The following is an 18,032-nucleotide window of genomic DNA, read 5'->3' on the forward strand; positions in this document are numbered from 1 at the left end:
TAAACTATTATTATGGTCAGGACAAAGCATACCAAAACCAAGATTGCATTTAGAAACTACTTTACACTACACTAAGGAATTGTGCGTTGAATTAATCTACTGTATCAGTTTGAATCTTTCAAATAATAATCAAATAATAATTTTTTTTAAATAAGTTACTTTAATAGATTTATGCTTTAAAAATTATTGTTTGAATGGTACTGAAACTTATTAAATCATAATTATTGTCAAAATAAATGTTGTATTTAACTTCATGAACTGTATTAATTTGAGTCTTTCAAATGTAATGTAATAATTTAAAAATAAAGGCGTCATTATTAAAAAAAAAAAATATTTAAAAAAAAATGATACTACGAATTTTTTCTCTGTATTTGAAATAATTGTAAAAATTAAAAATTGAGTTAATGAATAGATTTTTTCCAAACAAACAAAATATTTTGTTTAATATTGTTACTATAGAACTTGCTAAATACCCCTTTTTCAGCCTATGACACACTATTGCCAAAATAATAAAAAGATTGAACTTATTATGATACTTTGTGGTTAAAGATACGGTATCCTAACTTCTGTTTGAATTTGAATTCTAATGAATTTTTAATACTTTTTTCCCGAAAAATGAAAGTACAGTGCAAGTAGTAATGGATAAATTGATGAATTGAATTGCATATTATGATCAACACAAGCATATCAAAATTGATTTTAGACACTTACTATACCTCAAAAATTGTGTATTGAATTTCATGTAACTTTATTTGAATTTTTAAATAATTGTAAAATAAATTCAATAAATTATTATTTAATATTTTCTTTTTAAATCATAAAAAATAAAGGGTTTTTGACTAATGACACTATTGCAAAAATAATAAGAACCAATGTTAATATTTATCACAATGTATAATACATTTTAGAAATTAACAGAACATAATTCATCTAAGAAAATAATATCAAACATTTAAATAGTAAGATGATAATTTAGAGACAATGCCTAATTGTCAATAAACAAAATAGCAAGAAATTTAAAAAAAAAAAGACTAATAAAAATATAAACTATTCTGGCAGAAATTATTTGTGTTATACTAATGAAGCTTATATCTTTTTTATAGAGGCACCTCTGACAATGTCAAAGGTTAATAATTAAAATAATAATATACCATTATCATAGTATTAGATATGGTATGTAGTATAATAAGATGCATATGCATACCAGGACAAAGCATTTACAAATCCAAATTCTTGAAAATTATTGTTAAAAGAGTGAAATTAAATTATATTTTCACTGTTCCCTGGTTAAATTAAAAAACAAAGCATACCAAAATCAAAATTGCATTTAGACATTTCCTACACCTCAGGAATTGTGTATTGAATTTCATGTACTGCATTAATTATTCAAATAATTTTAATAATTGTAACACTAAATTCATAATTATTATTTCAACAAAAAAATGTTTACAAATTATAGTACAACTTTTTTACTGTGTTATTTTGGGTATTTAAATTACTGTAGTTGTGTAAATTACAAAATGAGGCTAGACAAAGCATAACAAAATGAAAAATTTAATATAGACACTTCCTACCTACACATCGGTAAAAAAAATATTGTACATCATTTTACTGTATTAATTACAATATTTTAAACAATTGTCTAGATTACAAAAATAGTTAATACAGGCCTATTGTAAAATCAAGATTAAACTTGCTTGGTTAAAATAATGAGTAAAATTTAAATTGTAAAATAAATTTATAGATTGTTATAAAACTAACTCCAAATAACGAGAGGCAAGCCATGATTCAACATTTCGATCTTTATTTGATCATCAGATATCATCATGATGATCAAATAAATATCGAAACGTTGAATCATGATAATGATTGTTTAAACAAAAAATATTAACAAAGAAATGATTTTACACAATTTTACTGTGTTAACATATTTTAAACAATTTTCTAGATTACAAAAAAGTTAATATAGACCTAATATTTTCAAGAACAAACAAAATAGTTTATAGATTTATTACTAAAACTTTTTTAAATCGTAAGAGAATATCAAATGTTAAGCCTATATGACTCACTATTGAAAAAATAAGAAATCAAGATTAAACTTGCTATTACAAAAATTTAGTAAAATAAAACAAATGCAATACATAGCAGTCTGATTGTTAATAGATAATAGAGCAGGTAATGAAAACAATGCAAAACTATTCATACATTATTTATGTAAACATACTAATAAATCTAAATACTTCTTTACAGACAGCGAGAGTAGATCACCTTAATATAATTATGATTAGATAAATTTATTATGTAACACTTAAAATTGCAAGTAATAATTAAAGGCCTTTTATGGTTACCACAAAGCATAACAAAATTAAAATTGCATTTACACATACTTCATGCACCCCAGGAATTGTGGGTGAAATTTCATGTTCTGTATTATATCAAATCTTTCAAACAATTATATTAATTGTAAAATAAGTTCATAGATTAATAATTAAACAATAACAAAATTATTAAAAATATTTATTTACAAAAAAAATAAATCTTACAACTTTTGACTGTATTTTTGGATCTTAATAGCTAATTGTCCAAATTGTAAAATAAGTTTACTATATTATATGTATTATTTAAAAGTTAAATGTAAAGCAGTATGATGAAATATAAATTGAATGATGAATAACTTCAATATTAATGTGAAATTTATTACAACAAGATTGAAATCTATTATAATTAAATGTAAATTGAATGGACTTTATCTACTTATTAAAGCAAAACAGAATCAAAATTGCATTTAGACACATTCTACACCCCAGAAAGTGTGTATTGAATGTCATGTACTGTATTAATTTGAATCTTTCAAATAGTTATTTACCCCAAAAAAGGATACAACTTTTTACTCTATTTATTTTGTTATTTTAAATTATTGTCTAAATTACAAAATAAGTTAATATAATAGATCTTTGTTTATATATATATTGTTATTATATTCAGAATCAAAATAAATAATATTACTGTTAATTATAACTTTTTAAATGCTAAGAATATCAAGAGATTTTAGACTAAATGACCTGCTATTGCAAAATAATAACACAAATAAAGATTAAACTTACTATAATTAGCACTATGGTTGTTAATTATATAGAGCAAGTAATTGAAACAATGCATAACTATTCATTCAGACATTATTCATGTAAACATACAAATGAATTAATACTTTTTGTAAAGAAAAAACATAAACTTTATCTAATTATTTACTAAAATGTGAAATATATTCCAAAGTACAAAAGTAGCATTATGAAATATAAATTCATGAATGTACTAGCATATTACTGTATGGTCAAAGTGGCAAATATTTCCTACACCTCAGTGTAGGCCTATTTAATTTCATTTGCAATTTTTTACCGTATTAATTTGGATATTTTATTTAGATATTTCTTCAAAATATAAAATAATTTTTATTGTATATTTTAAATTTTTAAAAATTTAAATAAGTTTATACATTATCATTTAAGCCACAAATAATATGTATACTACAAAAATGGTAGTCCTAGTCTACTACAACTTTTCTAATATTTCAAATACAGTAATTGTCCAAATTGTAAAATCAATTAATATTATAGATTTGTCTTTAAACACATTTTCCTAAAACTTGTTTTAAATACAATTTTCAGCCTTAATACCTTAGTTTTTGGAAATAATTACAAAATGTATATTGTATGCAGTGTCAGAAAATATTTTATTATATATCACTTCAAAGTACAGTAGTGTAATGTAATGTGCATAATGAATGAACTAATACAAACCAAAGCATACATAAAGTAAACAATTATTAAAAATAACCAAGAACAATATTTATATTTTAAATATAATATAAAATAATTAACTGACGGTGGCCATCATAGATTTGTTTGAAATCAGGTGAACACCGATAGCCGAATGGAGTTTTTGAGTTGCTGGCAGGTTTTAACAGGTTGCACGGTAACCGCAGGTGTGCCGCCGGGACCCGGGATGCATTTATCACAAATAGCTTGATTTCGCGAGAAAATTTGCTTCCAAATACTTCCCACGATGCTTCGCGCACACTATTTGAGATAAACCATATTGGCCCATGTTGCAAGACGTTAAAATGTCTTGCTAAATGTCATTGTGTGGTGTTTGCTGAATGTTCACAAGATTTGAACTAAATACTGTATTTATTATACCAATTAAGCCTACCGCATTTATTTGAATAAACATTATTTTAAATCTGCACCTTCTAATACACCCCACCACATATATTTATACACACAATATTGTATAATAACACAAACACAATTCTATTTGTATTAGAATTCATTGACTGCTATATCTACAATTTACCAAGCATTTTGATACAATTGTTTACAGTATTTATCACTTGATTATATTAATTACAGTGTTGTATTTGTTCATATCTAGGGGAATTTATTTTATTATGAAATCTTACCATATTACAAAACAAACGCCTCCCTCGAATTAACTCCCCACCCTCTAACATCCCCCTGGTTTTTATCCTAGGTACCAACATCTGACCATGTGAGTGTGTAGGTGGTTACCTGAAGTCAATATAAGTGTGACATTTATTACAAAGCAATTGAAAGTACAAGTAGTATTAATGAAATAGAAATTCATGAAAATGGACATATTTTGGTCAAGTTGAAGCATATCAAAATCAAAATTTCATTGAATCTTTTAAATAATTGTAAAATAAATTCATATTATCTTTTTAAATCATAAAAAATCAAGGATTTTTGACTAAAAGATTTACTACTGCAAAAATAATAAGAATCAATGCTAATTACAATGTTTAGTACATTTTGTAAATAAACAGAACTTAAATTAATAAAACATATCACATAATTATAATAGTATGATGATAATTCACAGACAATGCCTAATTTTCAATAAATAATAGAATAAGAAATTTACGTAAAAAAATCACTAATTTAAACTATTCAGAATCATTTGTGTTAAACATACTAATGAAGCTTATATCTTGTTTACAGAGACACCTCAGAAAAGTAAATACAAACAGTTAAAAGGTTAATAATTAAAATTATAATATACCAGTACCATGTACTATATTAGTAAATATGGTATGTAGTATAATAAGATTATGAATAAACTTGCATGTTATGACCAAGACAAAGCATTAACAAAATGCATTTAGACCAATAGTGCCTCACTATTATGTCTCTGTCACCATTTGTCACAACTCATCCCTTGCATATGTAGATATTTTTTTTTTATAATTCATGTTTGTTTAAATTAAAATTACTTTAAAGATGCAACACATCAACTTTTGTATACAGTAATAATAATGGTATGATGAGTAAGAGAAGAAAAGAACAATACACAAACCGTCTGATTGATAATAAATAATAGAGCAGATAATTTAAACAATGCAGAAACTATTCAGACATTATTTATGTAAACATATTAATGAATCTTTAATACTTTTTTTTACAGAAAACAGCTAAAAATGTAATATTTATTTCAAAACAATTACCAAGTACAAGTAGTATAATGAAATATAAATTCATGAATGGACTTATTATTATTGTCAAGACAAAGCCAAACCTGTGTAATCCTTCTTATTATGTTTACTGTACAATTTGTTAACCTTTTAGTAGTCATTGGTCGCTTTAAGTGCAATTATCAGTGTTATTTTTATGTCTGAGGACCCCAATGGAAATAAGTTTTCTTTTAAACTTTCTTGGGTTATTCCTCGGTTCGTTCTATTAATTGTTATCTTTTCTATGTTATGTTTGTCTTTGTATTTTTGAGTGAACAGAATAAAACTGAACTGAACTGATATATATTATTATTGTCAAGACAAAGCAAAACTAAATAAAAATTGCATTTAGACACCTCAAGAATGTTTGTATTGAAATTCATTAATAATTCAAATCTCTCAAATAATTATGATAATTTTAAAATACATTCATAGATTGTTATTATTTAACCAAAAAATATTTACAAAAGAAATTATTGTACAGCATTTTACTGTGTTACGATATTTTAAACAATGGTTTAAATTACAAAAAAAGTTAATACAGTATATCATGTCCATAAGGAATTACGAATTTGTAAGTTACATCCTCCGAAAATTAAATATGCTCGCCGTGCCATGTTATGTCTGTTGGTTACACTTCAATGCACATCATTGTTTGTCATCGATCGATGAATGTATTCCTCGCCATATCGTTAAGAAGAACTAATAATTAAAAACTGCGTGAAATTTTATGTACTGTTTTTAATATTAATAATAAATACATAAATTATCATTTATACAAAAAAATTTGCAAAAAAAATTATACTATAACTGTGTTAATTTGGTTATAATTGTAGGCCTATAAATTAAAACAATAAGTTACTATAATAGATTTTTGTCCAAACACATTTTTTTTTAAAGATTGATACTACCGGTATAAGTTTTTAAATCATAATAAAATCAAGAGCGTTCAGCATAAATAACTCAATATTGCCAACATAACAAGAAAATAAAGATGATACTTTAATACTAAATTATAAGAAAAAAGATTAAACGTTATAATATAATTATGTTTCCTTTAGACACTTTCTACATCTGTGAATTTTATTACAACAAACTATTATAGTGAAATATATATTGAATGGACTTGCATATTATAATCAACACAAAGCATAACAGAATCAAAATTGCATTTCCTACTCCTCAGGAATTGTGTAATGAATTTCATGGACTGTAATAGTTTGAATATTTCAAATAATTCATAAGTTATTATTTAAACAAAAATATTTATTTACCTCAAAAAATGATAAAACTTTTTACTCTATTTATTTGGTTATTTTAAATTACAAAATAAAGTAATATAATAGATCTTTTTTTATATATTTTGTTTTTATTATTACTATAACTTTTTAAATCAAGAGATTTTAGCCTAAATGACTGACTCACTATTGCAAAAATAATAATTTAAAAAAATAAAGATTAAACTTACTGTAATATGAGTGAAAAAAATGACAATAAATAGCATTCTGGTCATCAATAAATAGAGAAGATAAGTTTAACAATGCAGAACTATTCAGACATCATTTATGTAAATATACTATTTTAATAAACAATATTTGAAAAATGATACTATAACTGTGTGCTGATTTGGTTATTTGAAAAAATTGTATAAATTTCAAAAATATAATAGATTATTGTCCAAACACATTTTTTTAGATTGTTACTTTAGTGCTTAAATCATATCATGTAATGTAATGTGCATAATGAATGTGCAAATTAATACATTTAAGACCAAACCATAACATAAAGTAAACAATTTTGTTAAAAATACGCATTAAGAACAATATTTATATTTTAAATATAGTATAAAATAATTTAAAACTGAAAGCAATAGTATTTTTAATATTGTTTTTAGTTGAAAATAAAATTGAATATTTACACATTACCTTATCTCTTTTATGAGCAGGACTGAGTTTTTCCAAGTGATAGATGAACTTTCAAGTGGAATTGAAGTGAATGATCTGCAGATGCTGAAGGTCGCCCTCTATGACATAATCAACAATAAACAAGCATTAGAAGCAGCATCAGCTAATAGTTTGTTTAGACGGAGACCATCCATGTTTAGACTATTACATTCAGAAGGTCACATTGGTATTTTTAATTGTGATCTGTTATTTGAAGTATTTGAGTTAACAGGACTTCAAAGACTATCTCAAATATTATCCATGAAATATTCTAGATTGAATAAACTAAACCAAATCACAGGTTATAGACGGATGCTAGTTAAACTTGGCAAATCATTAAATACTCAACAAGTTGAAATCCTTGCGAAGCTCTACAATATTGAAAAGAGTGATTCTGAAAATGTGTGGAATTTTATTAGCAGGTTGACTCAAGGCAAAATTGAAGACACTATAGAATCTTTGACCGAATTTGAAGCGCTTTTAAAGGACCAACAAGATTTGAATCATGTACTTACTATTGTAAGATCATTTGGTAAGTACCGGTGTCATTTGTAGCATCATTATATTTTAGCCAAAAATAAGTCTTATTTTGTTACTGGTTTTGTCACAATATTATCTTTATTTTTTTTATCGAGTATTTAAAAAATATAAGCAAGTTGTAATTACCATGAACCATGAGTATACATAATGTACACAAGTTGCATGTAGCTAATTGGCTCTACACTACAATTTCAAAGGTGGTGATATTTAATTGTTATAGTAGACAATCAAATATAACATTTAATTTTTTTTTTCAGTGCAACAGAAGAAACTGAATGATGGTGAGTGAACAATTGGTTATGAAATAGTAGTAAATGTTTATATTGAATACGAAATAGAAAGAAATAGGTCCTAATAAGGGTTAATGTTTATAATTGGTTTAATAATTATGGTGCTTTGATTTCTATAATATTTTTTTTTGTTTGGCCAATAATATTACAAAGCAAAACATGTTCTCTTTCTCTCAAAATAGCCAGGTAAGATAATGTTTTTTTTGCTATGAACAATAAGTAATTTATCATCACGGACAGATAATACAGTACTTAATTAAACTATATTTGTGTATTTTATATTCTGCTTTACTAACAGATATCGCATTACAGCAAACTCTCTGCCTTAAACTTTTATCTCTCAAAATCTAAAACCAAAAATCTCATACCTATAATCCGGTACTATGTGTGTTTGCATTATTTGTGTCTTTAAAGTTCCTCTTGAGGTGTTGGCAAGAGGTCAGGAGGCTAATGATGCATTTCTTGATGCCATACAAGAAGGCAGCAAACCTATATACCAAACACGTCTAATGCTTGTAGGACAAGAGCGTGTTGGGAAAACCAGTCTAACCAAAGCATTCACTGGTCAACCGTAAGTAGGCTAATCATTCTGTGCTTTTATGAGTTCGGTGGAATTAAAACGTCAATTTTATTAAATCCAATACAAATACAACTGATACATTATTGCGCAGTATAATTTAAAATAACACTGTATACTTAATATTTGTGTACAGACAGAATATTATAAATGTATGTAATCTATTGTACATTTACGTAAGGGCAGAATTTGGTAAATCGTAAATAAATTTTGGTTACTTCTAGAATGTTTACTCGATGGTATATACTGTAAAGTTGGTTCGTACTTTCGGTACTGATTTTAACCACCTGATGTAACCCTGTTTCCTAATTAAATTGAGTTAGATAATTAGTTATTGACAATTAAAACGAATTTAGGTTCAACGATTTGCCACAAATAGAAGTGTTTTCCGATCGTAGTATACACTGTCTAATGGATGTCCATCTTGAAAAATACCTGCACACAATAATACTGTAAGAGGATGCTTCGAATTTCCCTATCTACGATAATTGTTTTTAATAGCTGAAAACCGGTTGAACAGCTCAAGTACACCATCTTAATGTTGAAGACAGGCCCATTTCCTCTTACTCAAAATTTTAGACTTAGATATCTCGGGAAGTAGACATGGTATCAATATATTTTTTTCAGCATTTTAATTTAACTTATGTCTGCTTTCCCTTGCATGTGCCACATTTACTAAAACCTGTATAATATAAAATATTATTCTTTGAGTGATTTTAATAATCATTGTTACAGCTTGTTGTATAACATTTGTTTAAGGTGTGATAACATACAATACTTCCAACATTTATTTAGATTCAATGTTACTGAGGAAGTGACTGATGGAATTGAAGCATCATTGTCATGTACAATTAGTGTTAAGCATACTACTAACTGGAAACCAAATCAAAATAAAGGTATATTATGCTGTACTTTTATATTTTTCATAAACATTAAATTTCAAATACAATTTGAAGATCCAAATAAGGCTTTAAAATGTACCAGTAATAATTAATAAGTAAAACAATTTTTTATTTTTTAATTATTTATTTTTAAACATATATTTACAGGATAATAATTAAGGTGCAATACTTGGCCTCTTGTTATAATATAAAATAATTAATCTTAAAGAAAAATCAAAGAGAGAGACTAAACTACAGCAAAATAAATTTAAATATAAAAATTGAAAGAAAAAAAAGAAAACGCTTCTTTTATAATATATAAAGTTGTTGTTAAATTTGTACAGCCATTGTATTTCTGAAGTCTATATAATGGAAGAACTAGAATAAATTCAAAATTGTTAATTAAGATTCTTAAAGCAAATGTGGCCAAAGCTTTAACAAAAATTTGTTTTTTAACAAATCCAAAACGGATGCTTTGGATGTCAGATCGCCTGGTAGGCCTAAATTTATTATGCAATTTTCCACTCAAAAACCCAAAAAGGAATTTTTTAAATACATGCCAGATATGAAAAAATATGCTGTTTTGAATCCCTACATATGTCATAGCAGTTTGATAATTTGTTAATTTATCACATACAGATACCGTTTTATTGACTACATGACAAATCAGTGTTTTACGACAATTTATGGGTGCCAGATTTAGGGTAAAAGAATGCCAGATATTAGTTAAATTATGCCAAATTTGTTAGCATCAGATGGCAGGTGACAGAATGGGTCACAGTTATGTGAGAAAACATAATTACGACAGATTTGGTCACATTGCTTGCTGCACACTTTTGTAATCGACTTTATAGAACAAATGAACAAATTATCTTTCCAGGTATGGTTATTATCAATTAGGTAACTGATTTTTTTTTTATTTCTAAAGATTCATTTCCCACCTGAATATTAGAGATTGGAACGGTGTATATACGTAAATAGCTAAATTCATGGTGAAAAATGTATGCAAAGCAAAACCTTGTATTACTTTGTACTATTTACAGAAATGAATAAAGCAAGACAAGAATATATAAATGCTCTTGCAGAAAACATTGTAGCAGATATTTTGCAAGATAAAAATGAGAAGCAAAATGAGGTTAGAACAATATTATTAAGATGATCACAACTATACATTTAAACAATACTTTTGAATCAATATGTTATTGTCTTCTAATTATTGTTATGTCATGATTTGCAATATACAGAGGTTAAGAGAAGATGACAAGAAAAAACAAGAAAATAAAGTGAGTGGCACTATTGCTGAACCAGAAGAAGCAAGTCCAATGAATTCCTCACACAAAGGTATGCAATCTCTTTTATACAAAATGGGCCTTACCATGTTTTAAGGTACATCTCTTATTCAGTAGTCTTTTGTGGGTTGATTGGTATCACCACACATTCACTGTGGTAGGTAGAATTGCAATACAGATTTTGTCAATTTGTTTTAAATAATTTTGTTTTCATGTTTTTAAAATAAAATACATAATCTTCATATGTCCTATTGTATTTAATGTCCTGCAAAATAGGAGTTTGGCTGTTATGTTAAAACATTATTTTCCCTCCGGAAAAAGTGTCCCCTTAATGGGAATATTCACTGATTATAGGTGTGTCCCAAATGAGTTTTACCTGTAGTCCAAAATAATTAGTGCCCACATTAATCAACTTATACATTCAAATGTCTTCATTTTCTGTTTTTCTATTCAACAGAGAAAAAAGGTAAAACATTGATGGAAAGAGTCATAAGAGCTGTTCGGAAAAAAATCATGAGGGGTTTGCCGATGGAAAGAAAAAAAGAAAAACATCAGGTTCAAAATTCTGTATAATATACCATTTTTACAAACCTTTTACAAAAGAAGAAAAAAAAAGGATACCAGGTGGTGGAAATCTAGAATGTACCTAATACAGTTACAAACATTTGACCATTGCCTCCTCCACCCTTCGTTTTGGTTTATTTAGTGTGTACATAATAAATGACTTCTAATTTCAGTTTAAATCGTTTATGTAGTGTTTTTAGAGAGAAGAATTAATATTAAATCTGTGGTATCAGTATTACAATTATGTGGCAACTTCTTTAAACAAAAATTGTTTGCAGCAACATGTTAATCACCTTAGAACCTACATTATGCTAAATGTACACTTTATATTATACAATGTATTAAATAAATGTATTTTTTTATTCGTTTGTTATTACATATTAAATGAAGAACCCTGGTGCTTAACTATCCTTGATCTGTCACTTAATCTAATATTTCAATCAATTTCATTTTGTAATTGGTTATTTTGCTTATTGAATTCCCATTTTCTTTTTTACTGTATCTTTATTGTATTTTGATTTTGATTATACAGAAATCAAGAGAAATTGGGAGCAATATAGAGGAACATGAAGAATTTGGTAAAGTTGAATGGAATTATACATCTATTTTAATAGAGTAGTTAAACAATAATTATAGCAAGATTAACTCATTAAATGTATGTAAATACATGTGAATAGGATATGTATCATAATGTATATGTATAGTTTAATTTAGCATATTCATGCCATTCATTATCCACAAGTTGAGAAGTTATGAGTAACTTTATGGTGTGTATAAAATATAATTATTAGGAAAGACATTACATGCTTTAAGCATTCCATTATGAATATTGTTTAATTATAAATTTAGCATCTTCACATGTCGACCATGCTACACCGATGACACAGGATGTTGAAGACGCGGTTCAAGACGAGGTTATGGCACGGCTTATAAACATCCTTAAAAAGAAGGAAAAGCATGAACAGAATACAATGTTAGAAAAGAGTGAAGAGTTACAAGAGACAATTGATGATCTGACTCTCAGCATCTGGGATTTTGCTGGACAAGATCTTTATTACATTACTCACCAGGTAGTCACGGCCATATAGGCTGTATATTTTTTTCTTCAAATTATTAGCCCTCGTTTAGTTATTCATTTTTTAAATTTCAGACAGGAATTCAAAATTAGGACAACTTTATTCATTCATTGTGCAAAATAAATTTAAAATGCCAGTGTAGGCCTAGTTATTCCTAATGCTGATTTTCTATAGTGCATGTGATATATTGCCATCCATTAAAACTCAGTAGTTCCTTAAAATTTGAAATATTGAATTGAATATTGAATATTAAAGCAGGCTAAACTCCTATTTATACAAAAATGAAACTTATAAAAACATATATATAAACTGAACAGGCTCAAATATCATTTCAGAACAAAAATGAATATGTTTGTTATTTTGTTCATGTGATTGTTTACATGTTTGTATTCAAATTAAGATTATATTACCTAATTAGTATTTATATTCAGTTGATTTATTTTTTTCTTTTGACAGATGTTCTTGGTATCCCGTGCTATTTACATCATCTGTTTCAATCTCTGTCATGACCTCAATGCACCATCTAGAGTAGAGGTTTTTCATAGAGATTATGGGAAGGTAGGTACAGATATTTCCAACAATAATTAAATAATAGTCTCTATGCAAACTAAATTTTATTGAATTGAACATAAAGTTATTTTACTTTGAGATTATATTTTTAATAAGTGAATTTAATATTCGAGTAAGATTAACTAGTTTTAATAACTTAACTAACATGAATTGTAGTGATTATGTGTAATGATAAGATATAAAGTAAAAGTGATACAATTATTTTTTTTGTGAATTTGCTTAAACCATATTTACTGTATCTTGCATAATTTTATGGGGAAGTTTAGTATTTGTTATTATAACTTTATACAATTATGTAACTATTGTTTAACATTGCATAGATTTCAGATGCTGACCACTATATGACCAACTTGGATCGTGTGCTTTTCTGGTCACATTCAATCTACTCAAATACCAGTACAACAGACAATCCAGTGTCAAACCTGAAACAACTTTCACCACCTATATTTATTGTGGGCACGCATAGAGAAAGTCTGCCAGGCAATGATGAAGAGAGACAGGTTCTTGTGAGTATGATATTTAAGCTTCTATCATTAGGAACCAGCATGGGCAAACTTTATTTACATTATTTGCATTAAACATAATAATAATAATGTTTACATCCATATTGTTATTTTGTAGACTGATGAAAAGTTTTCAGTATTAAAGCAAGCATTTAAGGGGAAACCATATGCAGGTCACATTGTGTTCAAGTACTATGCCATTGATAACAGTATCAGGTCACCATTGGATAAGTCCATTGTTGAGCTTAGAGATCATATCACAGAGGTGGCTAAGAATGAACCATATATGGGGGAGAAGATGCCATTAAAATGGTTGAATTTCTTGCATGAAATTGAACAATTACGTGAAATTGAACACTCAATTACCTTCAAGCAGGCAAGTATAATTTATGTATGCACACCACAAGGGATAGATATACTACCTTGTGAAGGAAAAATAATGTTGGTAGTTTTGATAAAGTATTGCTTTTGTCATGAACAAAAAAAAAAGAGATAAAAGAATGGTTTACAATGTTTTAATCCAGTTCTTCACCTTATGTGACAAAATCCAGGTCAATGAGCTGTTTTCAGTTCACAGTTCATTTAGCAGCATGCAGCACATTTACCTCTGTAAGTTGGAACAGAGGCAAGGAATAAAAAGAGCGGTTTTTTGAAAACACAATTGTAATCAAGCATGTTTGTTTCCATGTAGTTAGGGAATTTTAGGTCAAAAAAATGCCAATCTGTGAAATAATTATTAACAAAGGTTTTTCAGTGGATTCATGTTCTAATGCATCCCAAGTCATCCCAAAAAATTCCTCCATGAATTTTGACCTGGGGAAAGGGGGTCATTTTGAGGTCAAAGGTCATTTGGTGTCAAATTAGAGATACGCCTGTTATTGTTTTAATAACGTTGTGAATTTTGAATGTACCTCATTTTATTTAGTATCAAATGATAGCTTACTAAATTATCTTTATTTTGATATATAGTTATGTAGGTATATATTGGGTTATAGTATGAATTTTGGTCAATTAATACTAATTTATAAGCATTTTTTCCAAAAAAACAAAAAAATTATATTTTTTACACCAGAAAAAAAAAATTAAGCTAGCACTCAATGGTAATGAAACTTCTCTAAAAATATCTCTCCAATATAATGATCATGTGTAAAAAAATTTGAATCATTTGATAGTTGATTGTGGACATGGGTGTAGATTGAAGTTATTGAGACTAAAACTGAGAAATATCATGTTTTTCATGTACTCTGTACTGTTTATCATGTAAACAAAATGGCCACTATTTTCATACAACATGCTATATTGTATTGAGTTAATTTTGGTGTCAAATTGTTCACAATGTATATGTTAATATTAGTTCTAATAGAAAATTTTTTGTAAAATTGACCGGAAACCCCATTTCCACCAATTTTGACCTTTGACCTCTTTTCGCCATATCTAAGTAACGGCAGGTCGGAGAGCATTAAAACTAGGAGCAAATTGTTCCCAATATGTATATTTATATTCAGTTTAACAGAAGATCTTGCTTGAAAATGACCGGAAGTGTGGTTATTGACCTTTGACCTCTTTTCGCCATATCTAAGTAACGGCAGGTCGGAGAGCATTAAAACTAGGAGCAAATTGTTCCCAATATGTATATTTATATTCAGTTTAACAGAAGATCTTGCTTGAAAATGACCGGAAGTGTGGTTATTGACCTTTGACCTCTTTTCGCCATATCTAAGTAACGGCAGGTCGGAGAGAATTAAAACTAAGAGCAAATTGTTCCCAAGATATATATTTATATTCAGTTTAACAGAAGATCTTGCCTGAAAATGACCGGAAGTGTGGTTATTGACCTTTGACATAAATTTATAGTTTATTTATTCTAGTATTACTTTAATCACCCATTTTTTTAATGAAATTTTAACCTTTGACTTGTTTTTCTCATCTAAATAATGACATAGCATAGAGAGTTGGAACTAAGCGCAAATTGTTTATAATAGATATATATTTATATTTAATCTAATGGATTATATTGTTTGAAAATAACTATACAAGAAGTACATAGAAGCCTCTCGGGATGGATTTTAATTCAAAGAGGTGATGGGGCGGGGGTGTGTGGTGGTTGTTTGGTAACATATAATATTATATCTTAATTTAAAGAAATATTTACAGAATGGTCAGAAGTTATTGGATAACATAATACAGTGTTAATATGTCTCAACCAAAGTTAAAATTTGAGCTGCAGACCACCTTAAAGATTTAGTACTTTTTCCCACATAGACCGATGCAAGGGACCCACAGTTTGATCTACATGTTTCCGATTCAAGGCCAATTTATAGGCCATAGAGTACCCAAAAGGTTCATTTGGGCAAATCGATATGAGTTCCTTAAGAATCGTATGTAATAGCTTTTTCCCATATGGTCGAATCCATATTATAAGACAAACAGTTTCATCCAGATATCCATGTATCTTCAATAAAGGGCATGTATGGCCATAGAGAATCCGGAGGTTACCCCTGGTTCATTTTGGCAAATCCATATGGGTTCCTTAAGGATCAGGGTTGCACAGATAGGCTGGAATCCACAGTTTTACCCGATATATTTCTAATACAGGGTCTTATGTAGCCAAATGCATTGATCTGATACATGGGCCAAAATGTAGAACTGAACATAATCATAATAATAATATCCTGGATTTATATAGCTCCTAATATTGTGAAACCTCTAAGCGATGTACACAAACTAATACGATTAAATTAAAGGGATTCCAACCATGGCAAAAATAAAACCCAAACTGAAGTAAGGGGATACGCTCTTGTCACTAACCAGAGATCGGTCTAATTGAACCTCGGACAGCACCAGTTGTGTCTCGGTCATCCCGGACTTGGGCGCCTCCTGCCCTACTTAAACTAGATCTAAAAAAATCTAGGTGGCATGGAAAAGGAGAAAAAAGGGGAGTAATATGCTTTATTAAACAATATATGTTAAAAAATATGTCTTTTAAGAAGCCTCTTAAAAAGAGCCATTGACTGTGCATCTTTAATGCAGTTTGGAAGAGAATTCCAAAGCATAGGAGCTGAATAAGATAATGCACGGTGACCATAAGATGGTCTTTACTTTAGCAGGAACAAGATGATTCTGAGAATTGGAACGAAGACTGTGAAAACAGGATTGTGGAGTGAAAACACGAATAGATTTATATGTGAGCAGCAATATCTTGAAGTTGAGACGCTCCTTCACAGGAAGCCAGTGCAGTTCATGCAGGATAGGTGTTATGTGGTTCGACACACTATACAGGCAGCACTATTTTGTAACATCTGCAACTTTCTAAGCAGGGTCTTGGGCAGTGCGACATGAATACTGTTATAGTAGTGCAGACGTGATGATATAAAGGCATGCAGAAGTCGTGTAGTTGTTACCCTATCCAGAAATCTACAAATTAGACCAATCTTCATAATCCCAACCATAGCAGAACGATGGCGTTGATGTTAGCATCCATCTGCAAGTGGGAATCCATGTAAACCCCAAGATTTCGAACTTCTGGGGATGGCTTAAGATCTAATACAGAAGATGGTTGCAATGGCAGAGATGATTTAATATGGATAAGCATACAGTAGAGAACCACGGAAGGGTCTAAATAGACCTGCTGTTGGTTCATTTTAGGCAAATCCATATGGATTCCTTAAGGATCGAGAGTGCACAGGCAGCTTTATTCCATGAACCCACATTGTCATCCATTATATTTCCAATATGGGGCTTTATGTAGCCCCAGCCACATAGTGAACCCAGAAGGTATCCATGAAGGACCTGCCCTTGGGTTAATTTGGGTAAATCCATAAATGTTCCTTAAGTATCGAGGGTGCACAGGCAGATTTATTCCATGGACATATGAACCCACATTTTCATCCCACATACAGTATTTCCAATATAGGGCCTCTTGTAGCCCAACATAGAGAATCCAGAAGGGTCCATGGAAGATCGGCCCTTGGGTTCATTTGGGCAAATCCATAATCAAGATCAAGGGTGCATATTTAGTTTTATTATAACTATTTACCCCATATTAATTACTAATAGTAATACAGGGCCTTATGTAGCGCACCACATAGAGATCTTAAAAGGGTCCTTAGAGGGTTCATTTGGGCAAATCCATATGGGCTAGGTTTTTTTTAGTTTATCCTGTTATGAGACAGACAATATGGGAAATGTTTGACCCATGTCCATTACAGAGCCGGTATGGCCCATGGATATAGCATGTGAGATTAGGAGGAGACAAAATTAACTTTTGGGATA

At 28.7% G+C, this 18,032-nt stretch overlaps 1 protein-coding gene across 2 annotated transcripts in view; it reads left to right on the forward strand.

The window, feature by feature from the left end:
• Nucleotides 1-18,032, forward strand: part of LOC144847997 (uncharacterized) — a 120,744-nt gene that overhangs the window by 26,175 nt on the left and 76,537 nt on the right. For both annotated transcript variants that reach the window (XM_078704650.1, XM_078704657.1), the window contains 9 exons: nt 9,673-9,773; nt 10,802-10,893; nt 11,003-11,099; nt 11,505-11,602; nt 12,144-12,189; nt 12,461-12,681; nt 13,144-13,245; nt 13,578-13,763; nt 13,879-14,136. In XM_078704650.1, coding sequence (XP_078560776.1) covers nt 9,673-9,773; nt 10,802-10,893; nt 11,003-11,099; nt 11,505-11,602; nt 12,144-12,189; nt 12,461-12,681; nt 13,144-13,245; nt 13,578-13,763; nt 13,879-14,136 — 1,201 coding nt within the window. The remainder of the gene's footprint in view (nt 1-9,672; nt 9,774-10,801; nt 10,894-11,002; nt 11,100-11,504; nt 11,603-12,143; nt 12,190-12,460; nt 12,682-13,143; nt 13,246-13,577; nt 13,764-13,878; nt 14,137-18,032) is intronic.

This window comes from Antedon bifida, chromosome 1 (genome assembly GCF_963402885.1).
Source record: "Antedon bifida chromosome 1, ecAntBifi1.1, whole genome shotgun sequence".
In the NCBI taxonomy this organism is placed as follows: Eukaryota; Metazoa; Echinodermata; class Crinoidea; order Comatulida; family Antedonidae; genus Antedon; species Antedon bifida.